At 42.2% G+C, this 26295-nt stretch overlaps 1 protein-coding gene across 1 annotated transcript; it reads left to right on the top strand.

Annotated features, from left to right (window-relative positions):
* On the top strand, positions 1-21067 carry Tekt1 (tektin 1). The gene is made up of 7 exons (XM_027922562.2): positions 1-190; positions 7907-8072; positions 10457-10585; positions 10992-11135; positions 13048-13270; positions 20209-20405; positions 20860-21067. Exons 1-7 carry the CDS (start codon positions 1-3, stop codon positions 21065-21067), a joined length of 1257 nt encoding a protein of 418 aa, XP_027778363.1.
* The last annotated feature ends 5228 nt before the right edge of the window (positions 21068-26295 follow it).

The raw sequence follows: 26295 nt of genomic DNA, 5'->3' as shown, positions 1-26295 counted from the left end.
ATGGCTAAGCTACTACAATCTCCACCCAAGTTTCTGCCCTCAGAGTGGCACATCTCTAATAAGAATCAGTACCACAGGGCAGAGGCCCAGAGGTCCCAATCGGAACGCCTGGTGGCAGAAAGCCAGAGGCTTGTGGATGAAATTGATAAGACCACAAGGAAATCTCAAAGTGATGCGAACAAGAAAATTGGTAAGACCTCCCATATTCAGATGAGGCTACTGAGTTTTGGCTATAGTGTCACATTCAAGTGTGGCAATGTATCACTCTTGAAGTATTAGGTGACATCCTGTATATTCTCCAGGCTCTGTGTTTTAGCTCACTGCTCTCAGACAGACACGTAGTAACTCAGTCTGATTTTCAGCCATCTGCCAGCCATCATTGATTTGGTACAGGTTTGGAGATCTGTGGATCTATGCCCTGGGAATGATCAGAATCTCTGCTTTTTAGGGGCTCCTGGTTAAAGAGGAGAAAGATATAAAAGTTGGTGTTCAGACTATAACCAGATAGGTGCTGGAATAGGAAAATTAAGGTAGGGATGGGGTAGGAATTGGAAAATTGGGAATGTTTTCCTAGAGAGAAAGGAAGAATAATTTTCTTAAGGAAGAATAATTTTCTCTTGACAATTCCATACTTAAAAATGGTATTTAAAGAATAGTACCCCTAAATAAGTAAGAACAAAAATAAATATAAAGCAAAACAAGCAACATCTCCTGAACACCAAGAGATGATAGGCCAGAGGCTACAATTCAAATATCTATAGTGGGCAGGTAGGTAACAAAGGGGTTGGATGTAAGACCATAGTGAGTGGTGACAACTGATTTTCAAACTCTAAATTTTAATGTCATTGATTCATTGAATAATTTAGAAGCTTAGCCATTTATAGTGTCATTAAAAAAATCAAGGGCTGGGGGATGTAGCTTAGTGGTAAAGCATGTGTTTTGTATGTAGAAGGCCCTGGGTTTGATCTCTAGCACTGCAAAAACACAACAATAACAATAACAAAAATCTCATGCTTAGGAATAAATCTAACAAAAGATGTGCAAGAGTTCTACACTGAAAATTACAACCCATTATTGTAAAAAACTAAAGTGGTTATAAATAAATGCAAGGATATATGAGTTAATGGATTAGAAGAATCAGTATTTTAAAGATGCCAATTCTCCCTAGGTTAATCTATAAATTCAGTGCAATACTAATAAAAAAAGTCTCAGCAGAATTTCTGGTGAAATTGGCAAACTGTTTCTAAATTCATGTGGCAATACGAAGGGTCAAGCATAGACATGACTAAGTTCCAGAAGAACACAGCTGGGAGACTGTGGATTATAAGACCTATTCTTATAAAGCAACGATAATTAAGGCAATGAAATATAGGCAAGGATAGACAAATTGACATAGGAACAAATTGACAAGGATAGACAATGAGACATAGTGGAGAGTTGAGAAATAAACCTATACATTTATGTTCATCTGATTTATGATAAAAGCAATACTGTAGTGTGATGGAAAGGGATCGTCTTTTTTAAAATTAAAAAAAAATTTTAGATGTTGAATGACTTTTATTTTATTCATTTATTTATATGCGGTGCTGAGAATTGAACCCAGTGCCTCACACATGCTAGGCAAGCACTGCACCACTGAGCTACAACCCCAGCCCCAGGATCATCTTTTCAATAAATTGGCCAGTTGGACATTAACATGAAAAAATTATATCCCAGGCCCTACTTCATATCATGTATTAAAAAATCAAATTGAGGTGAGTGCATATCTAAGTGGGAAAGATAAATTAATAAAACTTTTAGCAAACATCTTAATGACTTGGAAAAGGAAAAGATGTCTTATTTTTAAAAAACCATAAAAGCAAAAAATAATAAATGAGATTAAATTAAAGGGTACATTTGTTTATCAAAGATATAGGAAGAGCTGGTTGAACTTCATTAGTCATTAAGGACATGGAAATTAAAAACACAGTTTGAATGTCATTATACACCCACAGTGACTGAACTGAAAAAGCAGAGGCGATCCAAAAGAAAGGAAAAAGAAAAATCTAAGCATTAGGAAGGATGTGGAGTTACTGGAACTCTCTTCTGGTGGAAGTATAAATTGTTATGACCACTTTAGAAAGCTTTGGCAGCATCTACCAAAGTTGGACATGTATAACCTTTCACCTTGCCATTCCATTTTGAGGTACCAGAATCCATCCATCCATCCATCCATCCATCCTTTCCTTTATTTGTTCATCTGTTAAATAGGTCCATCACATGCTAGATTTACCAGAGTATAAAGCTGAAGATAGACACATTTTAATAATTGTAAGATATAAAACACAAAAGATAAGTTAATACAATTATTCCATGTTAGCCTGGATTAAAGCAATGGTTGGAAAGATGAAGAGCAGAGGTGGTCAATAATTAGCATGTTGGATCTGTGAATTAATTTTAACAATGGAAGACAAGGACAAAATAATAAAGGCAAGATGCAGGTAGCATTTATGGGGAATGAGAAGAGGTCCAAGTTGTGGTACCAAGTACAGGAAGGAGAGCAGCATGCTGGAGATGAGTGGACCTGAGTGGGAGTCAAGGCTGGACCCTGGCTGAAGGAGACCTTGAATTTGGAAGGTTCAGTTCAGTAAGTAGCTAGTTAGAATTTAGGAGGCAGCATTAGAAATCTAGAGACATCACCTTAAGACAGGAAGTAGACTACTCAAAGAAGATGTTGAAAGAGAAGAAAAGAGGGCAGAGAATGAAAAGGATTTGGGGAAGTGTTGGGGAACAAGAGCTTAGGTAGAAGAACAAAAAGATCAAGGTCAGGAAGTACAAAAGACGGGGGCTCTGTGGGCGAGGAAGTCTTGTGTTGTATCCAAGTCTGTCTAAATGTCAAGGAGGCGGAGAGTTGAACAAGAAGGAATCTGAACAGGTGACTTGAAGATTATTGGGGACCTTGGAGATAACAGGTCTAACAGAGAAGGTAGTGAAGGATGCAAGATGGGGGTGGAAGTAAACTCCAAAGTAAGGGGGGAGACTTCCTTTTACATGGTGGATGGAACACAGGCGATGGTCTCCTCTCCCTTTTCAACTTCCAACAAATAGCAGTAAAAGATTCATGCAAGCTATGTCTCCAGAACAAAGAGACAGGTGGAAGGAAACAATAGTAGCCCAGTGATGAGAAGAATCTGGAAGCTAGAAAGCAATAAGTCAAGTGGTGACACACTCAGGAACTGCAAAAGGCCAGGAGGAGTAGAGGACAGTGAGAATGTTGCTGATTGGTGCTGCAGAAGCTCATTCAAAGCAGTCGATTTGCCAAGTTTCCATGAAATGTTCACGTTGGATAGATCCAAGTTACTTTTGAAGATGAAGCTTCAAGATAGAACCAGAAACCAGATGGGCTGAAAGTCTTTATCAAAAGCCCCTTCTCCACTCCACAGAAAGCTCAAAGCCGAAGGACTCAATGAGAATCTACTGCTGAATGGTGGTTCTTCCCGCTAGCTCCCAGGACAATGGTAGTGCAACTTCTTCCCCCAGATAGGGGAGACGGAAAGGTTTTTCTATGGAGAAAATAACTGGTCCAAAAAGAAAGCTCTACCAACATTAACCTTTGTGCGTTCTCCAGTGAGATTCCTGGACTCTGCCTGATCAGTTTGTACAATAAAGCATTCTGGTTGACAAGCACTGTCCTCCACAAGTGGAGCCCCTGGTTAGCCTTTTAGCACACCATTCTTAAATCAGATAAGGACCACTGTGTTAAGTCAGCTCTTTGTCATTGTGATAAAAATACCTGATGAGAACAAATTAGAGGAGGAAAAGTTTATTTTGGGCTCACGATTTCAGAGGTCTCAGTCCATAGATGGCCATCTCCATTGCTCTTGGTCTGAGGTCCGGCAGAACATAATGGCAGAGGGCTTGGTTTGGTGGAGGGAAGTTTTCAGCTCATGGTAGCCCAAAAGGAGGGGGGGGAGATATCATGGAGAGAGAGAGAGAGATAGATAGATAGATAGATCATGGATCGAGAGAGGGAGAGAAAGAGAGAGAGAGAGAGATAGATCATGGATTGAGAGAGCGAGAGAGAGAGAGAGAGAGAGAGAGAGAGAGAGAGAGGTATCATGGATATCCAGGGACAAGATATAATCCCAGGACATACCCCCCAATGACCTCATTCCTCTAGCTATGCCCACCTCTTACAGTTACCACCCAGGAATCTATTCAAATTATTAGCCCATCAAGTTGATTAATCCACTGATGAGTTTACAGTTCTTATCATTGCCTAAAAGCCCCACCTCTGCACCTTACTGTACTGGGTACCATGTACCTAAAACATGTGCTTTTCAAGGGGACATTTCCAAATCCAAATCATAACAATCACTAAACATTTAAAGAAAATCTCTAACAGAGCAGACACCAAAACAAACAGTCAAGCAGATGGAAACTTGGGAAATTGATTGCATTGAACAAAACACAAAATACACTATCAGCTCCTTGAGTATCAAGAGAAGATATTGAGTTGAGTACAAGTTAAAGAATGGTTACTAAGGTCTAGACAATCATTGTCCAATCCATGGAACAAGAAGAAGAATCTTGAAAAAGAACATTCAGTGAAAAGTTATTGGAAATTAAAAGCATGAGAGCAGAAAAAAAATATATTAGACATCCAAATAAATGTTGAAAGATAAAGTTGAAGAATCCTCAGAAAGTAGAGGTAGAAAAAGGCCAGGCACAGTGCATGCCTATAGTCCTAACTGGTTGGGAGGCTGAGGCAGTCAGATCCTTTGAACTTAAGAGTTCAAGACCAGCCTAGGCAATAAACTGAGTGAAATCCCATCTCAAAAACAAAAACAAAAACAAATTTGAGAACACCAAGAAAACAGAGAAATTCCTAAAAGTTTTCAGAGTGGAGAAAACAGATTACATAAAAAAAAAGTCAGGAATCAGAATGGATTCAGACTTCTCAACAAAAACCCTGAGAAGTAGAAGAAAATGGAGCCAAGCCATCAGAATTCTCAATGGAAAGGATTTACAATCTATGAACCAGTGCATAGTCAAATGTCATCAAAGGGTGAGGGTAGAATACATGTGGGTTTAGACTTGCAAGTTCTTAAAGATTTTAATCATAGAGGCATCCATTTCTTAGGAAGTTGCCAAAGGATGTGCTTCTGCAAGTTGAAAGGGTAATTCAAGGAGGAGGAAGAAATGCAATCTAGGAAATGGGAGTCCAGCTCATGAGAAAGGTGAAGGGGATTCCTTAGAGCAAAGTCATAAGATTGTAAGCGTTCAGAATGTTATGGCTAGATTGCAATAAATCACCCAGTTGATCTGAAAGCAGGAGACAGAACCATCTTTATTCACCAAATGGCAGTCTGGATTCATCAGCTGGTGGGCTGTAATGCCAGATTCATGGGACCCCAACAGACCTCCAGGAGCCAAATCCAATGCAATCACACAAGAGTCTTTATTGCAAGCTCGAGCTTGGACTCAGCGGCCCAGGGAGTGAGTCCTGGTCCTTTGTTTAGTGAGATTTTATAGGTTTTGGAGGGTTATTCTATGCGTCAGAACATCACACAGCAAATCATTCCATACAGAGGGAAAATCAAACAACAACTCTTAACATTGATTAGCACATTCACTGGCGGGAACAAGTTGGGTAGGGGTGATTGGTTAGTACAAGAGGGGGATTCCTTTGAACTGATTGGTTTAAGCCACGAGGGGTGTACGTGCTAAACTACATGGTTTCCCAACATGTTATCAACCACCATAAACTACTGGGGGGTCATCTGGCATCCCAGGTATTTTCCCTGTCTCATGCTGATTGGTGGTTGCTAAGGAGTTGCTATGGGTCCTCCTCTAGCCTAACTGAGTCAGGGACACCTGGCTCCGCAGATCTCTCCTGTTATTTACAGACAAACAACTCAGCAGGATGGCTATCTGCCTAGAAAGGCTCTGTGGGTTTTTCCAAGGACAAGGGTCACGCCCCCTTCCTCAGGACAGGCCTTGAGGTAGAAGCTGCTGTTATTTATTTATTTCAAAAACGGAGTCACATCATTTTCTTAGGCCAAGGGGCAGGCTGCAAGTCTATACCCTTCAAATCCCTCTAAGGGTTAGAGTACACATTTATAGTCCCAAACCACATTAAGTGTAAGTGGCTGTTGCTATGATTCAAGACCATAAACAAACATCACGAGATCTAAAATCATCAGCAGAAGGGGTCAAAACGACCCTAGTTGAGTACAAGTTAAAGAATGGTTACTAGCGTCTAGGCAATCATTGTCCAAGAAAAATGGGAACCCAAAAGAGAACAATTTCACATTGTATAAGAACTGCCATTTTGTGTTGCCAAACACACTATAAGCAACTGTTGATGGGCATAGAGGTGGGGTATTGCCATGGGAGAAGCATTTCTTATGGGACATAGAGTCTCAGGGTAAAATGGAGTCTGTTTAGTCATTGCTCACATAGCCTGGCCCGTAACAAAAAAAAATAGAGAGCCAACCAGGAGGAGAAAGGGTTCTGGGAGAGATGCCTCCAAAGAAGAAACAAAATGGTTTGGAACATATTCAGAGGATACTTAAGGTCCTGTCAGAAAGTTTGAGAAGTTAATAATAAATAAATAGAAAGTGAAATGATCACTACCATAACCATTTTGCTGTCTCTGTGTATCCCACAGTACAGTCTAAACTTCAAATATACACAATAAAATGTACCTTAAGAAAAATAAGAGTCATTTTACAGAAAGGAAAATTGATAGTTTTACAACCAATACATTATGAATTTATAATTCAAATACCAAACTGCTCATTCTGAACTCATTATGTACTATGTAGTTTTCCTATTACAATCAGTTATCTTTTCCTTAAAATGCTTAGTAAAAAAAAAAAAAGGAATATTGTAAGAAATTTATTATAGCATAGTATACTACATGATTCAGGTGCAAATGATATTTACAAACTTACAAAAATATGACTAGAAAGTAAGTCATTATTTAATGAAAAGGTGATGCAAATATATTGGGAGATGGAAGGATCATGTTGTTTGAGTTGGTTAAAAGCAAATCATGCCAGATGTGGTGGCACATTCCTATAATTCCAGCTACTCAGGGGTCTGAGACAGGAGGATCACCAATTTGAGGCCAGCCTGGGCAATTTACTGAGAACCTGTCTGAAAATAAGAAATTAAAAGGGCTGAAGATACACCTCAGTGGTAAAGTATCCTGGGTTCAATCTTCATTATGCTCAAAAACAAACAAGACCAAAACAACCCCCCCCCAAAAAAAAAAAAACTCCAAAAACAAAACTAAGAAAATCATTATCTTTCATCATAGGAAATCAATAGATTCAATATTAAACTAATAATGTGTAAATATCAGTGTAAGCAAATGATAGAAGAAATAATAAAAGTGTTTAACTTGGTTGTTCCCTGAGAGTGGGAGTCTGTGGGGATGGGTCAGAGAATTGTAATACTTTCTGATACTTGTTGGACTTTTCAAGCAATGTACATTTATATCCTTGATAAAATTAAAAGTTATTCCAAACAGTGGGCATTGAAGAATTAGTGTAGAACGATAAATCTGATGTTTAACGTGGGAAGAACTGTCTTCCTTTCTGTTAATAAACATCTGTAACGATAAAAAAAAAAAATGCTCCAAGAAGCACTAAGAAGAATGAACATGTCTCAGGTGGTTTCTCAATAGTTCTCTAGGTTCGAAGTCAGTGGTTGGCTGGGGCTGGGGTGCAGCTCAGTGGCAGAGCGCTTGCCTATCGCCTCACATGCGTAGGCTCTGGGTTCCATCTCTGCAAAAACAGAAGAGCTCACAGCAGAGAGAAATATGCAAGAGAAATATACTACCCACTCTAGGGGGAAAGAAGAAAGGTGATCTTTTGGGAATCCATTAACCCTGGCGTAACTTCTCTGTGTGCTTCAGAACAGAGACTCGAGGAAGTCAGGTTCTGGAAGAAGGAGTTAGATGACAAACTTGAGCAGCTTGTGAATGAAACTGATGATCTACTCAATTATAAGATACGAGTGGAAAAATCCCTGGAGAGCTTTAAAGAGCCCTTATTCATCACCGAGAGGTGCCTGGCTTACAGGTAGGAGGGGAGTTTCCTCAATGAGTCATCTGCTCTGAGAAGCGCCATGCTAGGTAGCAAGAGCTGATTGTGCCAGGTGATGGGTTAGAGTGATGCAGATGAGCAGGTGTTCCTTTAGCACCTGCAAATGCCCATGGTGCTGGGCAGTGGGAGAAGTATATTGGGTTTGGTTCATGTCTAAATTCTGCTCTTAAATAACTTATTATAAGTTAGGACTAAATTTGGTTGTGAATATCAGAAAACTGTAAAATGACATTAAACTCAAACAAAAATAATTTCTGTCTTACATTTAAGTGGTGTAGAGGTGGTCCGTTCAAGTTGGAATGATATGCCACAGTTTGAAGGTTCCAGGCTTTTTTTCTATATTGTTGTTTCTCTGCCCATGGCCTTAGTTCCCCAGATTACTTCATGATTTAAGATGGCAGTTGGAGATCCAGCCACCATATCTACACTCTCCAGCAGGTAGGAATAAGTAGGATTTGGCATTCACCATTTCTCCTTGCATGCCACTGACCAGAACTTAATCACATGGGCACACCACTAAAAGCTAAGAAAAAATGATTGTATTTATTTCAGGCAACCAGGTGCTTAGTTAAAAAAAAAATTAGGGGTTCTATTGCCAAAGAAGAAGGTGAGTACAGATATTATAGCTCCTGGGAGACAATAAATCTGCCTGTGATCCAGGGAGCCACACAGAGGCACTTTGTAATCCAGAGACCACTATACACGCGTACCTTTTTATTATTATTTTTTTCTTCTGTAAACATGAGTCAGATGATCCTCTGACTCTGGGGAGATGCCGATTTCCAGACCCGTTCCCTGTTGGCAGCCCTAGCTAGAGCACCCCGACAGGCCTTCTAGCTGCAAGGATAGCCCCGTCAATCTAGTATATCCTCCACACTGGCTACCGAGTGACTTTTTCCAAATGCAGGTTTGTATAGGTTACCCCCATGCTTCAAACCTTTTAATTAGAATCCCAGGCCCCAATGGCTTCAAGATAAAGCTCACGCTTCTTACCACAGCAAACAAAGGTCATCACGACGGGGTCCTCAGTGATCTCTCCAGGCCACAGTAGGGGCTTAGGAGTGCTGAGCTTTTGCAGTTTCCCAAATGCACCTGTTCCCTTCACGATCCTGGCCTGTGCATCAACAAGGCAGCAACCCCCCCCCCCCGCCCACAGCCAGATTTAGAGGTATGTGAAACAAAGGTGATGGCAGCTGACCAATTTGCTCAAGCCCACACCCAATTACCCAATTTTCTCATGTCTAATCCTAATGATAATACAGAGGTTGTTAAATTTATTTAGGATGTACTTACTATGTGCCAGGGACTGTACTGTATGCTTTTTATCTCGTTTGCTCCTTGGCATACCCCATGAAGTACTCATAGTTATCCCCATCTTACAGAAGAGGAAACCAAGGCACAGATGAGTTATGTAATGTGCCTCAGGACAAACAGCCAGTGGTTAGGAGAGCTTTCCTTCCAGCCATGATCATGCAAAATAGAAAAGAATAAAGCATGAGGCAGTGGAGTAGGTTTGGGGAATGAAATAGCACAGTGATTGAAAGCATGTGTAATGCCCAGTTTGTGACCCTGGGCAAGTTGCTTAACCTGTCTGAGACTCAGTTTTCCTGATCTGTACTTGAAAAGGTTAAGCAGGAATATTTATATAAAAACCCAGTGCCTGTCACTGTGCTCCATGCTCACTGAGGTAATATTGATATAAACTCAATATTATAATAATATTTATTAAAATGTTTATTAAAAGAAAACATCTCACTAAATTCAATTCCTCGTCAAAGATGAGGATCAAGGAAGGAAACACGTCGGAAATTCTAAGTCAAAAGACAATGTTCTCTCCGTGTGTGGTGGCCACGCCTGTAATCCCAGTGACTCAGGAGGCTGAGGCAGGAGGATCACAAGTTTAAAGCCAGCCTCACCAATTTAGTGAGACCCTCAGCAACTTAATGAGATCATGTCTCAAAAAAAAAAAAAAAAAAAAAAAAAAAGAAAAAGATTGAGGATGTACCTCAGTGATAAAGTGCCCTTGGGTTAGATCTCCTGTACTCCTCCCCAAAAAAGACAATATTTCCAATGAATAGGTAAAAGGATGAGGCTTCAGGATCAATGGCCAAATTAGGGGGGGAAAAGTCCATTTGACACTTTTCAGACCCAGTGGCCAGTCCCCATTCAATTGTCCTTCCTTGGGTTTTGGGTATTTTGAAGTGGGACATACACCAACTAGTGTCCATCTTCAAGTGTGTCACCCGGAAGGATCTGGTGATACCCAAGTCGGTTGTCCAGGTACCTTTACAGGTCCTGATGTGGGCAGATACCGAACTGTCCCTGCATGCATTGGCTGACCGGCCTCTCCCCCTGGCCAGGGAGAAGCGTGTGGGCATTGACCTGGTGAATGACGAAGTGGACCAGGAGTTGCAGAAGGAGGCGGAGATCATCCGGGGCGTCATGGCCCTGCTGACCCGTACTCTTGAGGAGATAACAGAGCAGATTAGGTATCGCCTTCTGGGCCTGCCCTCCGAGTCTCCACTGTGAATTTTGAGAAGAAGTGGTGCCCACCAAGGCTGGCTCCAGAGGACTGGGGTTCACCACTCCCCCTGGGGTGGTGGGGGAGGGTGGGCTGGTTTCACTGGTGGTGATGAACTAGGGGACACTGGAGCCCACTGCTGCCAGGCCTGACCCCTTATATCAAAAAAATGTCACCATGGAAGGGAGGATCTTGAAGTCCAGGTTTGGTTATGTCAAGCCACCAATCATCAAAAGGCCACGTGGGTGTGTGTTAGTGGGATAGGGAGGTGGGGATGGAAGTGTGGTCACCCTGTCGCAAACCTGGTCCCAAGAAGCTGTAGGTGCCACTTGGGCTTTCCAGGGGGAGAAACCCAGCTTACCCTCTCCCTTCAGGCTGAACCGTTCTGCCAAGTACAATCTGGAAAGGGATTTGAAGGACAAGTTTGTGGCTTTGACCATTGATGACATCTGCTTGTCACTCAACAATAACTCACCAAACATCAGATATTCTGAAAACGTCCTGAGGATCGAACCCAAGTAAGTGAAGCCCTGATGTTGGTAATGTCCCAGACCCCTTCAGGCAGGCAGGACCTGACAAAGCATCCTACCGACAGCCAGGAGCTGGGGAGAGGCGGGCTCAGGGCAAAGACAGGCGCTGACCAGTGCCCACCCAGACACAGTGCCCAGAGGCTCCTCTCTCTGAAAGTCTGCTGTTACATCTTCTTTTACCTATTCATGTTTTTAAAAAGTAAAAGATCCTAAAAACATAAAAGGTGAGTTAATAATTTTCCTCTACCTTTCTTTTTCCATCTTTCATCCTCCAAGATAAACAGTGTTACCTGTGGGCTCATACAAATAGTTGTATGCACACTCACCCACACAAGTATATTTTGTTTAGTTTGCAAGGATGAAAATATACTACATACCTCTTCTGTAACATCTAACTTGCAATTTTCAATTAATATTAAATCATAGACCTAACTCATTCTAATTAAAAAAAAATCACTTTGAAATAACTATACATACAGAAAAGTGCACAATACTGTACAGTTAAGTGGATTGTATTATAATAATACAATAATATCTTTTGCTGTATAACAGTTTACTCCAAAATTTAGCAGCTTGAAACAATAAACATTTATTTATTTTTTCATGGTTTCAGTGGGTTGAAAGCTGAGGCACTGCTTAGCTGGGTGCCTCTGTTTAACCTCTCCCAAGGTTGAGGTCAAGCTGGCTGTGATGGCAGGCCTGAGTTCCTTGCCACACAAACTTCTCATGACATGACAGTCTCATGACATGACAGCGGGCTTCTCCCACACTGAGTAATCTAAAAGAAAAAGAGGGGGAAGGGGCCAGGCTTGTGGCTCAGTGGTACAGCACTTGCCTAGCATGCGTGAGATGCGTGAGGCACTGAATTCGATCCCTGGCACCAAATAAAAACAAATAAGATAAAGGTATTGTGTCCATCTACAACTCAAAAAATAAAAAAATAAAATAAAGAGGGAGGTGGAGGGAGAGGGAGAGAACCCAAGACAGAGGCCACAGTCCTTTTTATACCCTAATCCCAGGACTGACATCTCATCTTTCTACTTGTGAGAAACAAGCCAGTTTCCTCCCATACTCCAGGTGAGGAGACTACACAAAGATGGGATGACCAGGAGGCAGGGATTACTGGGGATCAGCTCAGAGGCTTCCTCCAATCACAAAGTGGACAATCCTTATGTAACCAACAACCAGGGCAAGAAAGAAAACATCTCTACCCCTTCACCACCACAGAAACCCTTCCGGTCCCCTTCTGACCAATACCTTTTCTTTTCCCTAAATATAGCCACTCTCCTCTCTTCTAAAAGGTTTGTTTTGACTGCTTTTTATTACACAGCATCATATATATATTTCATATCTGTTTTCTTGCAATTAACTTTGAGATTCGTCAATGCTGTCAAAGTTCCTCATCAAACTAGCAATTATTTCTCCCTCCTCTTCCTCCGCCCCCTCCCCCTCCTCCTCCTCCTCCTCTTCTTTTTCTTTTTGTATTTGTATAGGCTCATGGTTTCCTATGTTATCTAGTTTGTTACAACCCATTACTATTTATTATTCTGATGCTCAATTTGTTCCTAGCCATGTGATCTAGACCAGGTTACTTCATTTTTCCAAGACTTAGTTTGCTTCCTCCGTAAAAAAGGGTTATAAAAGTTAGCTCACTAGGCTGTTATGAGGATTAAATGAGGCAATGTCTATAAGTTCCCCGTCCAGTGGGAGGTTTCCCAAAGATATTGTCATTGACAGACCACTGTTCTCTCTCCCTGGAGACAGGAAGAACATTCTAGGTGCTTCTGCTGGTGAAGGTAGACTTAACTTCCAGAGCATTTCGGGGGCTCGGGCCCCTCCCTGCCCCTCTTCCCCAGCCCAGACGTGCTATGAATGGCTGAGTGTGTGGGTTGCGTTTCAGCTCGGTGAGTCTGGAAGACTGGTTGGACTTCTCCAACACCAACGTGGAGAAGGCTGACAAGCAGAGGAACAATTCCCTGGCCCTGAAGGCCCTGGTGGATAGCATCCTGTCCCAGACGACCAGCGACCTGCGCAAGCAGTGTGAGGTGGTAGACTTGGCATTCGAGAACGGGCTGAAGGTGATCAAGGACGCCAGGGACAAGCTGGCTACTCATCTGGCCAAGGTGAGGCCCCTGGGGAATGGGGGACAGAGAAGAGAGGATTTGGGAGGTTTTGCCATGGAACCAAAAAGGCCATCTGGACTGGGCACTGTCATCCTGGTTTACCTCATAAATAAGGGTCATTTGCATCTCTTCATCTTAGCAGCAGGCTTTGGGTTTGGGGGGACTGGAGTGCGGCTTTTCCCCACTCTGGGTTTCCAGTGTCAGAGATACGAGGAATACAGCATAGAGGCAGGAGATGGGAGGCTTGGGGGTCTGGCTGGCTCTCTGACATCCCAGGCTTCAGCCCTTTTTATGTGACATGGAGATATGAGCTGCCTGGTCTCAGACATCTTTTATGACTCTGAACTCCCATGAGTTGATGCTACCGGCTTCTCCCAATCCAGCTGTCACTCTGGGTCTCTGGCCAGTCGTCCCTCCCATTATCCAGGTGTTCTTGTAAACTAACTTTTGGGGTTGGGTGCAGGAGGGGAAAAAGGCTCTGAGTTGTGGAATTTGCAGATTTCCATGGTGTAAATATTTCCACTGTGGTCAGTTTTGAGCTACCTATTTAGCAATGGGCAGGCAGAGTTGTTGAATACCTAACAACCAGGCTCCAGCACAACTTCCTCACCGTCCCATCCTAGATCCTGATGACCAGCACCCCCGACCCGCACCCCAGGCTAAGCCATCTAGAGGAACGGTGCTACATTTGGTCCAAATGTAAGAGAGGAACGGTGCTACATTTGGTCCAAATGTAAGAGACGGGGGCCAAACTCCAGTCTGGTGATAGCTAGCTGGGTTCCTTTAGCAGACACCTCAAGCTTTCTGAGCCCCTTGCCTCAACTCCAACACGGGAGTTGGGGCTCTGCATTCCAGAGAAACAGAGTCTAGGGAACCGGAGTCCAACACAGTGCAAGCCATACACGTCATTTTACATTTTCAAGTAGTCACTTTTAAAAAAAAGCAAAAAGAAACAGGTAAAATCAATTGTTATGTTTTATTTAACCTGCTATGTAAAAAAACCCTATTACTTCAACATATCATCAACATAACTAGTGATATATATTAATTTGGTTGGGGGGGGGGAGTAGGGCAGGGAGTGCTGGAGTTTTAGCCCTGGGGCTCTTTACCACTGATCTACAGCCTCAGTACTTTTTAGCTTTTGAGACAGGATCTTGCTAAGTTGCTGAGGGTCTCACTAAAGTTGCTGAAACTGGCCTTGAACTTATGATGCTCCTGCCTCAGCCTCCCAAGTCACTGGGATTTCAGACATGCACCACTGTGCCTGGTTATTTTACTTTTTTTTTTTAAACCAAGAGGTGTATAGCTATCCCTTGATATTTTTAAGGACTAATCGCAGGACCTTCCTTACATACCAAAATTTGTGGATGCTGAGTGGTTTTATATAAAAATGGTGTAGTATTTGCAGCTAATATTCATACATCTTCCCATACACTTTAGTTCATCTCCAGATAATTTATAATCCAAAGTGGTGTAATGCTATGTAAATAGCCATTACGCTGTATGGTTTATGGGATAATGACAAGAAAAAAAGTCTGTACATACTCATTACAGACATGATTGTTTTCCAAATATTTTCTATCCATGGCTGGTTGAAATTAGCAGATGCAGAACCTGAGGATGCAGAGGACTGTCATTTGACACTAACAGCACAGCTCAGTTAGGGCTAGACACATTTCACATACTCAGTGGTCACATGTGACCAGTGGCTGCTAGGTTAGTCTTCACTGTGGAAGGGTGCAAGAAGGTTCATATAAGAGGGATGGGCTTGGAGACTGCGGGCACCAAAATTTAATCTGAAATCATTTTAATATTCAGAACAGTTGTGGTGTAAGAGAAAGAAAATACACACACACACACACACACTTTTTTGATTTGATTTCATCAAATGCAAAGGCATGAGGAGTTAACAGGGGAAATCACTTAGGCCTCCTAAGAGCTAAAATATTCAAAATCCAACTAAGAGACATAGCCACCTGGATGGGGGTGGCATTGCTATGTGAACTGAAAGATTAGGGAGTGTGTGCTTTGAATAACTCTGAGGCCCTTCACCCTTATTGGGAGGCCACCAACCTAGGTTTTATAAGAAAAGAGTCCGCCTGGCTGTCATCTTGCCAGAAGCCTCCTTGGTCATGGGGGACTCACCAAGCTCAAAAGAAGACCTCCAAATTAAACAGAGAATAACCTTCACTTTGTTTATAATGACACAATTGTTTTCTTATAGGGCAAAACGTATTTTAACCTCAGATTTACAATTAAGTCTAGAATTTTTTTTTTTTTTTTGTGGTACTGGAGATTAAACTCAAGGCCTTGTCCATGAGAGGCACGCACTCTACCATCTCAGCTATATTCCCAGCCCTAGTCTAGGAATTTTTAAGATAATGTAGCACAGAGGTAGCCAACTGTTTTGATGAAAAGGTCAAGTTGGAAGTATTTTAGGCTTTGTGGGAAAAGGGGAAAAAATAAAGGATATTATGTTGATATTTAGTAAGGGAGAAAACAAATTTCCACAAATTCATTTGTGAAATTCAAAATAGAGTAATAATAATGACTGAGTGTGTGTGTGTGTGTGTGTGTGTGTGTGTATACACACAAACATATAGTAATATAGGTCTACTAAGAAGAAGAAGGGAATTATGTTTTAGAGAGAAATGTAACATATTGCTTTGTTGGGATTCAAAGTTAATGTTTTCTATAAATTCATTTGCAAATATTCATCTGTTAATGTTGATCTGTAGTGAGACTTTACATAATCCATCTCTGAAAATATCTTTGCATTCAGATAGGTACTGCCAATTTATGCTAACAAGTTGTGAGCATATGATTTTAATTGAACATATTCATTACTTGGAAGGCATTTATAGAATGCTGTGAGAGTCTTTTGGTGTTTGCTTTTTAGCATGTCATTCATTACCTTTCAGATTAATCACTTCCCATTGAAGATGAGGTAGAAGCTCCTTAACTGAACAAGTTAAGTGGATTTTGAAATATGAAATTTCCTTTGGACTTGCTGTGAGGTCCAAGAAAACACTACTGGAACTTGGAGAATATTTGTTGCAGATTTCTGTGGGAGTAAAGGTCTTGCTTCTTGTTTTAACATTTGCTAGCACAGGAAATGCATAAAGCAGGGCATCATTTGTAATTAAAATCATGGTTAGTTTTTGAAATGACTTACATTGGAACCCTCAAGAAATATGAAGTCTGTGGCAGAAGCTAATTGAGGGTATCTTTTTTTTTTTTTAATTTTTTAGGGTGATTTTTTTTTAAAATGTAAATCTTTGTTAGAGTCTGTAAACAAGTCAAAATAACACCTGGCATTTTGCCAGGGGAATGTTAAAGTTCGTAAACAAGTCTGGATGGTGCCTGGCAAAATGCCAGAGGGAGTGGTTTGAGAAGTAACAAAAGCGAGCCATTAAGTGTGGAGATTCCTTATTGGTTGACTGATGTATCTAGTTTATGCTAATTAGATAAGCTGTGTGGAATGTATAAATACTGCTCCTGTCCAGTAATAAACGGCTCCTACTCCTGCTGTATCAATCTACACAAGTCGTTTGTCACCCCCCCGGCTATTTTGCCCAGCCAGCCGGGCTGCGGCAAATCTTGGTCCTGAGCTAAAATTAATCACAAGAAAATCTTACCACTACTGAGACATTGAATTACTGAGTGGTAGGACATATTAGGATATTCAACTTCTATTTCTGACAAAAATTCACAGAAATATAATGGTTGAGAGCTAATGAAGTTCACTGTTGTGGATGCTGGCTCAATATCACATGATAGATCCAAATATTTTCTTAGAAGTTCCTTCTGATGAATAATACAACAATAGGCTCTAAATAATGTATTTTTTGCACGCTCTATAAATTTGTTCAGCCAAGCCTTTTTCTGTTCAACACCACTTCTTAGCAGATTCCACTTCATGTTGTACTTAATTAGCATTTTCTCTACTTTTTGGAAATACTTATGTCATGCAGAATATATTCATAGAGCTAATTATCTAGTTACTTCAAACTCAGCATTGACTCCTTGAATAAACGTCACTAAGCAGTATCAGAACACCTGTCAACTCATTAAGGAGAACCATCTCCAAATGACTTGCCTTTTTTCTTAATTGATTATTAATCTACTCCCTATGCCCTCAACACTTTGCAGTCGTTCTATAGAAAGACTAATGGTCTCAAATAAGTTTATATTCTCTGGACACACTTCCTTAGTCACTGCAGTCAAACATGATTTCATTAGCTAGCAAATGGCTTTCCTTGCCTGGCTAACGAATGAGCCATTGGGAACTTTAATTTGATTGTAGCCTCATTTTCATTTTTGAGATGCTCTGCAGTGATGAGATACTCTATTTTAAATTTTCTAATTTTTCTGATCATTGCTTTCCTGTGAGTTGAGATTATTGTGATCAATGCTTAGTCTGAAAACTCATTGTACTTTTTTGGCACAGCTACAGTGTCATCGGCTAATAAATGCACTGATTTGACATCTAATTCATTAACAAAACCTATGCTCCACTGGGCCATTAAAATGCATCACATGAAGCCCAATTTTCTTGTTTTAACATGATGGGTATGCTCTGTGCTATGGTTTGACTGTTTATGACCCTTCCAAAATTTACTTTGAAACTCAATCTCAATCAACAGTGTTAAAAGATGGAACTTCAGGAGTGATCCTAATGGATGGGAATGAAAGCCTTAATAAAGAGCCAGATGGAACTAGTAAGGCCTTTTTGCTCTTCTGCCATCCACATGGGTGGGTGGTCATTCATCTCCTCTTAAGGTCTTTGCAACAGGGTACCATTTTGAAACAGAGAAAGTAGCCCTCAACAGACACTGAATCTGCTGGTGCCTTGATCTTGAACTCCCTAGCTCCAGAATTACGAGAATCAAATTTCTGATCTTTATAAATTAGCCAGTTTCAGGTATTTAAAAAACAGCCGCAGGAATGGACTAAGACATACTGGAACTAAAACAAGAAAATAAGATGTCATGGTATGTGTGGTGATACGTGGCTGGAAGGCTCTCAAGTTACATCCATGTCACTGTGATTTGCAGTCCTCTGGGCAACACTGCAAAGCAACCACATACAGTCTGTTGCAACCCCTTGGCTCTGCCACTGTAGTAGACAGAAATAAACGCGTGAGCATGGCTTGGTTCCAATACCACTTTATTTATTGACACTGAAAACTGAGCTTTATGTAATTTCCACATGACATGAGATGTTCTGCGTTTGATCGTTTCAACCATTTATAAATGTAAAACTTCTAAGTGAATAAAAAGATAAGCCACAGTCTCAGGTGAAATATTTGCAGGGAACCTATCTGATAAAGGACTGTTATCCAAAATATACAAAGGACTCTTAAAACTCAACAATAAGGAAAGAAACAGCTAAAAATAGGCAAAAGATCTGGACAGACACCTTAGAGACAAAGATACAGCCAATAAGCATATGAAATACGTTCAACATCATATGCCATTTGGAAATTGCAAATTTAAAAAAAAACAATAAGATACCTCTATATGCCTATAGAAACCTCCAAAATATGGTAAACATCAAATGCTGGTGAGGGGTTGGGGCAACAGCAACTCTTAGGCAGTCCTGGTGGGAATGCAAAATGGGACAGCTGCTTTGATAGACAGTTTGGCTTCTTCTTACAAAACTAAACATACTCTTACATTATCAATCTCATGTCTTAGTATTTGCCCAGAAGAGTTGAAAATTTACGTTCACACAAATTGCTGTACATATTAGTAGCAGCTTTTTTTTTCTTCTTGGCTTTTACTGGTGCATTATAACTGTATATAATAGTTGGGTTCGTTTTGACATAATCATGTATGCTTGGAATTTTATTTATTCCATTTCAGTCCCCAGTGCCCCTGCTTTCCTCCCTTCCCCCTACCACTTTTTCCTTCTACTTTAATGGTCTACTTTCCACACATTTCCACTGTGTATAAATATACCACAGTGAATAAAATTCACTGTGGTATATTTATACATGCACATCACATAATTTTGTCAAATTCTGTATTTCCTCCCCTTTCCTGTACTTCCTCCCTCCCTCTCAATCTCCTTCTATCTTAGACATATTCACTCAAGTATCTGAGACTGAAATGACATATGATCTAGGTTTTGCTGATTGATGGAGGACCTGGGGAGAGGGAGATATGGATGAAACAAGACTGGCCATCTATTGATTACTGTTTACATTGATATGGGTACATGAGACTCATTAGTCTATTTATCTTGGTGTATGTTTGGAAATTTCCATGGTACAAAGTTAAAAAAAACAATACAAAACAAACCAACTCAAGGAAGAAATGCATTTTTTTCCCCCTTGTTGGTACTGGGCATGCTAGACACATGCTCTATCACTGAGCAACATCCCCAGCTATAACTAAATAGTATTCTTTTTTTTTTTAATATTTTTTCGTTGTAGTTGACACATACTTTTATTTTATTTACTTATTTTTATGTGGTGCTGAGGATTGAACCCAGGGCCCCGCAGGTGCTAGGTGAGCGCTCTACCGCTGAGCCACAACCCCAGCCCCACTAAATAGTATTCTTAAAAAAACCAAGTAACTTGTGAGTGATCTTTCTGTGCACAAAGCCACCCTCAAGAACACTGACAAAGCTCAGATGTCTCTGCCACACTCTCTCCCCAGGCTTCAGGAAGACAGAACCTGGGGGAGTTCATAGGAAATAGTCTCTGCTCCTATCTGAAGGTGCTTTGTATCCAGGTAGTGAGGCCTGAGCAGGCCTGGCTTTTGCTGAGGGCCTTCTCTGGGGGTGGAAGCTGTTTACATCACATTACATTTTGGGGTTCTGCTCAGACAGAAATCTGAGTTCCCTTCTCCCTAACACACATAATCACAACAGGTCTGGCTGTGCGCTGTTGAGTTTTGAGGAGTACAACCTGGCCTAATTCTTTCCATAAGGTCATGGAAGAGATTGCTTCCCAGGAGAAAAACATTTCACTTCTTGAAAAAGCCATCCTTGATCAAGAGGGGCCTGCCAAAGTGGCACACACACGCCTGGAGAACAGGACCTACCGGCCCAATGTGGAGCTGTGTCGTGATGTTGCTCAGTACCGACTCCTCAAGGAGGTTCACGAGATCAACCATAATGTTGCACGGTAGGGCAGCAGCCAGGGGCAGAGAGGCCCAGAGTGCCACCCAATCTGGATTGTAACTCTAACCTGGATGGCAAGCAGGGACTAGCCAGTGGCCTTACAGGGAGAAACCTGCTCTGTATCAGAGATTTCCTTCCTCTACTAACTCCAGCCAAAATTGTTGCCCTGTGGGAAATGGATCCCCATGTTGAGATTTTTTCCAAATCCAGATGTTTAGGTAAAATCTGCGGTTTTAAATATTGGCATTTTTATGGAAAAGTCATGAATCTGGCCTAAGGCCACCAATCAGAAATATTTGTTCCAAAGAGAGAGGGAAGGGAAGAGCACATACCAATTTGGCTTCCAGTTGGATACCCAGACACCTCCCCCCCCACCCCCCACCCCCCCAAAAAAAACCCCAAAAAACAAAAAACGATGCAGAGAGAGAAATCATTCCTTTGTGTTCTCCTTCCTGCAGATTAAAGGAAACCTTGGCCCAAGCTCACGTGGAGCTGAAGGGGCTGCATCGCAGACAGCTTGCCCTGCAGGAGGAAATCCAGGTGAAAGAGAACACCATCTACATAGATGAAGTGCTGTGCATGCAGATGAGGAAGTCCATTCCGCCCCGGGAAGGCGATGAACTCTCGGGCTGGTCCGGGGGCAGCTGCCCGGAGGCGGTCTGCTAATAGTAGGGACAGTTGAGATTTTCATTAAACTACATCATTAAACAATATAAAGAACTCTGGTTTCAGGTCGGCAGTGATACTTGAGTCAGCCTGCCACAATTTCTGGGGAGGTGGGGCAAGGATTCCAGCTTCCTTGCGGGGGCTGAGATGCTGGGGTGAGGTGGTGGTGGGGGATTTGGTGGGCGGCGAGGTTCAATTCTGCCGCTGCTGGCGTGGTGGGTGCTTAGTAGTTCAATGCTACGCGCAGGCCGCTGATAGTATCACGGGACTCAGGGTGGGGGAGGGGAGTTCAAGATGTTTTAATTGAGGTTCATTTTAATAGAGTGGCTGGGCTGGATCCCCTATCCAGGCAGGTCCCTCTTACTCAGGAGATGGGTTGCTACTATTTCTCTTGGCTCTCAAAATCCCTTTTCCCTAGAAAGCAAGGTGGTGATTGCTGACCTAACCCCTCCTGGCTGGTCAGTGGAAAGTCTACTGAAAACTCACAAAACTTAGGCGAATGAGGGCAGTCCTGGATCTGGAGCCCTCCTGAGTGAAATGAGAAAGGATTAGGGACACGGGACCTTCCAGGTTTTAAAAATTAGATCTAGGATGAAGAAGGGAGGAGCCAGGTTGCTGAGGTTCTGGGGTCATGGGTAATAGAGTGGGACGTCTCTGGACTAGGAAGCCAGGACCCCTCTGCACATATCTGCTGCGGGGTGGGCGGGGCTTGGCTTGTGCACCGACCTGTGGATTTCGAGTTTGGGAAAGAACCACAACTGTTCCTGGGCTCCGGAGGCGTCTTCTACTGGTGAAGCGTGTCCTTTAGCGCCCCCACGCGGCAAGGAATTATATACATACGTTCTTTTTCTGAATGGAAACCCTTAAGAGTGTGTTTGGTGTTGGTTTCCAGACCAATTAGTATATTTTCCCTATAAATAATCAAGTAATAATAAAAGAAAGGAAAAATACTCCAAATTCTTGTTCTTGCTACACCTTCAAATCTGTGGTTAAGAGGGTAGATTCTGGGACTGGGTGTGTAGTTCAGTGGTAGAGTGCTTGCTTGGTACATGTAGAGGCCCTGGATTTCCTCTCCAGCACCAAAACCAAACCAAATGATTAAAGATTCTGGAGCCAGAAATCCCTGAGCTCAAGGTGTACTGTAGCACCTACCTCATAGGGCTATGGGAGGACTGAATGAGATAACCCGAGGGAAGGGCTTCATGCAGGGCCTGTGTCATGCATACAAGGTATGAATAAGTATGAGCCATTGGGAACAGTTCCTACCCCATACCAGCATACTTTCTGCACAGTTATTCTCATGGCATAGTCTCAACTTTGTATAATTATTTTTTCCCTTAATTGTATATTGCAAGCAGTTTTCCATGTTGCTATGTCATTATTTTAATGCTTACATACCTCTTTAAAAGTTTCCACTAAGCTTATTTCCATATACTCACTGTTTCTTTAGCTCTGCTTATAGCCAACTGCCTTCTGCTGAGCACAGCAGCTCAGGAACGTGGCTGGGTAGTTGTCAAAGGAAGACCTTTACTGTTGGCAGTTGCTCATTCATTCATTTAAAAAAATTTTTTTTTAGTTGTTATAGACCTTTATTTTTATTTATATGTGATGCTGAGAATCGAACCCAGTGCCTCACACATGCCAAGCAAGTGCGCTAAACTGCTGAGCCACAGCCCCTGCTCATTCATTCTTCCCATAGCAAAAGAGCACTTTCCAAGAATGAAGCTCTCTCAGTGTCTTGTCATGTGTGGAGCTGTTCCTATACTCTGTGCCAACGTTTGGTTCCTAATGCTTATTGGACACTTGGTGATGAGAGCACAGCACATTTGGGAGGCAGGAAATCAAGATTCTAGTCTCTACACTTCCAGGAAAGTCCCTCCCTCTCATGGGGTTATCTGTAGTGTAAGAGGATTAGACTAGATGGTGCAGAACCCTTTCCATATCTGATGTTCCCTAAATCTGGCTGCCTGGCTCTAAGTGTGCTATTGTAGGACACAAGGACAATGTAGGATGTGAACCTAACACCTGGGAGGTTAGGAATCTAAGTGTCCGCTGATCCCATTTTAGAATCTAAGTGATCATTGCTGTCAGCAAAGAGTATTCCCAACCTGGGGTGGAGAAATCCTCCCTGAAGCCAAGAGCATGGGCTTAATGCTGATCTGTGCCATCTTAGTTCTGCACAAAAACCTCTCAGGGTGCTGAGCAAATGGGCAGCCCTGCCCATGTCCTGAGCAAGATGGGAACCCCATCTTTGCCCCTTGGGAAGTCTCTGGGTGCTCTTCTGCTCGGGCATGGAAGGATCCAAATATCCCTCCTCAGTTTGGAGAAAAGATCTCAGAATTTGTGCTAACTCGGTGTGGCTTGTGAAGCCTGCCCCAATGGATGTAGCCCTCAAGGTTCTAGGGGAGACTCCTCCTCTTGAATAGAGCTCTGAGGGCCTGGCAGGCTCCGAGGTTAGTTTAGTTCACAGGTTCTGTAATGAGACATGGTTCAGAATAGCTCCATCACCTGTGGTGGATCCAGAACAAGGTACTCAGCTTCCCTGAGCTTCAGTTGCCCCATATGTAAAATGAAACTTAATAAAGCCTGAATCTGAGAGCTAGGCACGCTGGCACATGCCGGTAATCCCAGCAATTTAGGAGGCTTAGGCAGGAGGATCCTAATTTTGAGACTAGCCATGGCAATTTAGTGAGATCCTTAACAACTTAGTGAGATTCTGTCTCAAAATTAAAAAAGAAAAGAAAAGAACTAGGGATGAGTGATAGAGCGACCCTGAATTAATCTCCAGTACCTGTCCCCAAAAGCCTTAATCTGTGGCATAAAATATGTTAAGCCTCTCAACAGTGTCTGGCATGAGCTATCTTTATGGGAAATATTATTTTGGTGGTTAAAGCTATTTCTCAATATGTAGATACCAAGTGCAAAAACATCAAGATTTCACGAGAACAAATTTCTGTTAGCAACCTGGTTCACACACTTCCTAGCTCTCACTTGGCCTCCGTGTTTTATTAATGAAATCCAGTATCACTCCATATTTCATTGAGGGCACTCCAACTATCCTGTAGTCGCAAAAGCCTTTGTAGCTAGTAAGTCCACCCTGTGCCATCCCCTCCAACTTATGCAAACCAAATATTCTTTCAAGATAACAGAAAACATTATTCTTAGATAATAAAAATTTTTATTTTTAAAATGTCATTCTTTAAAATGGGAGCCATTTAAGCATGTATTTTCTCTAGTTAGAACCAAAGTTGATTTGTCTATCACCAACATAAAAGAAACACAGCATCAAAATTTTACAACTTCAGGGTTCAGTTAGCAGCAACGAGTGGAAATTCTCCCAAGCAGAATTGGGCATGCTGGGAAAAAAATCTCAGGAAGTTTGGGCCTGTCTAGGTCATTTTATAGATGAGGAAACAGCATTGTGGATGAATTCTTGTGTCGTCCTGAAATTCATATGTCGAAATTCTGTCTCCTAATGTAATGCTGTTAAGAGTTTATAAGGATTAAATGTAATCAAGAGGACTGTAGCCCTTCTGAATAGGATTAAGTGTCCTCATAAGTGTTTTGAGAACTAGCTTCTCTCTGCTATGTGAGGACACAGCAAGAAGGAACCATCTATGAACTAAGAAACGGGCTCTCACCAGACCCTGAATCTGTCCATGTCTTGGTCTTGGACTTCCCAGTTTCTAGAACTATGAGAAATAAAGGTTTGGTTTTTAAGCCTATTAGTCTATGGTATTCTTAGTCAGAGTTGATGAAGACATAGAGATTCAGAGAGAAATGGGGGAAAGAATGCTCCGTTTCTCAGGTCACCCTGAAGTTTCGGGACTCTTGGCCTTAAATTCATGGTTGTTTTCACTGTGGCTTGAAATCACTTCCCAGGCCCCAGTAATTTCTTCTCTGAGAGCCACACTACAAGAGTACTTTCCAACCATGTCCATATAACATGACTTGCCCTCACTGGCCACTACTCTGTGACCCAACTTGGGCTGTTCTGATTCTGCCTGAACAGGATTTTGAAATTGGAACACACTGGGGGTGGAAGTGACTAAAGGAGGGTCACAAACTCCTTACTAGAGTGGAAGAAGCCTGGGTTCTCTCTTTCAAAGAGTCGAATGACTACCTTCCAATGAAATGTTCCAATATTGTCCCTTTCTTGGCTGAAGCTTCCAGAAGTTTCTGTTCTCTTAGGAACCTTCACCAATTGAGGTTGAAGGAAAGAGAGTTGGTGGCTCTGTTGGGACCAGAGAACGTGGGGACATTGCTTTTGAAAGTGAAACAGGACTCTGAATAGGTAGCAGGGTGACTTGCTTATCTTCAAACTCCTGCATTGCACTGTGAAAGAGTCCCCTCCCAGGGACCATCCCTGCCCTCTATGGGATTCCGCAGAAGCCACCATATTGCCCAACCTGCTTCCTCTCCTCTTCACCTGTTGATTGGGTCAGGAGTGAGCTGCTAATGGAAATTGGGTCAATGGCCCCTCTCCTGAGGAATTTGAACTTGGGACTTGGAGATTTCAGTTCCACCTGGCTGCTCTCTTGAATAGAGGAGATGTCAGCTTTGGATCGTGGATGACAGCCATCCTTTGTTACGTGGATGGGAAATAGCCATTTTGCAAAAAGAGAAAAAGTGGAAGCCGAATGCATTAAGACAGAGAGAGGAGAATCCCCTGAAGCCCCTGCAGCTCCCTCTTCCTTGGCTCCAGAAGCTTTCTGAGACCCTTGGGTGCAGTGACACACTCAAGCATCCTTAGAATGCACCCCTCTTTCCGCTCACTGACTCCCAGTGGTTCTTCCATGGCTCCCACCAGAGAGAGCAGCAACTCACAGATCATCCCTGAGGAGTGGTTTGAGGGTAGGTGGGAGCAGGACCGCCCCTGCAAGGGGATCTTGAGGGAGAAACAGATGCTGGCCTTTTGCAGAAACAGAGGGGGACATTCCAAATAGTGGCAAAGCATACACAAAGTCAAGGGGTCTCAGTTAAATCTGTTTCCCGAGCAGTCAAGAATGGGGTGTGGGTCCCTACAAAGGATGTTACCATCTCAAATCAAAACCAAGGAGGGATTTTTATATAGCCTTAGGAGACAAGTACCCTGTTGGCAATGTTGACGATCATGACAATCATGACAACCACTAACACACTGAGCGCTTACGAGTGTAGTGCAAACGGTTATTCCCATTGTACAGGTGGGGAAACTGAGAGCTTGGAGGCTTCACAAATAACATTCA

This window comes from Marmota flaviventris, chromosome 17 (assembly GCF_047511675.1).
Source record: "Marmota flaviventris isolate mMarFla1 chromosome 17, mMarFla1.hap1, whole genome shotgun sequence".
In the NCBI taxonomy this organism is placed as follows: domain Eukaryota; kingdom Metazoa; phylum Chordata; class Mammalia; order Rodentia; family Sciuridae; genus Marmota; species Marmota flaviventris.
Note: the sequence above shows the minus strand (reverse complement) of the source record. Positions and strands in the feature narration are given on the sequence as shown.

Excerpts from the sequence above, each read along its gene's own strand:
- Tekt1 (XM_027922562.2), top strand. The coding sequence starts at position 1 with ATGGCTAAGCTACTACAATCTCCACCCAAGTTTCTGCCCTCAGAGTGG. Across the intron at positions 191-7,906 it reads TGATGCGAACAAGAAAATTG|AACAGAGACTCGAGGAAGTC; the intron begins GTAAGACCTCCC and ends TGTGTGCTTCAG. Across the intron at positions 20,406-20,859 it reads ATCAACCATAATGTTGCACG|ATTAAAGGAAACCTTGGCCC; the intron begins GTAGGGCAGCAG and ends TCCTTCCTGCAG.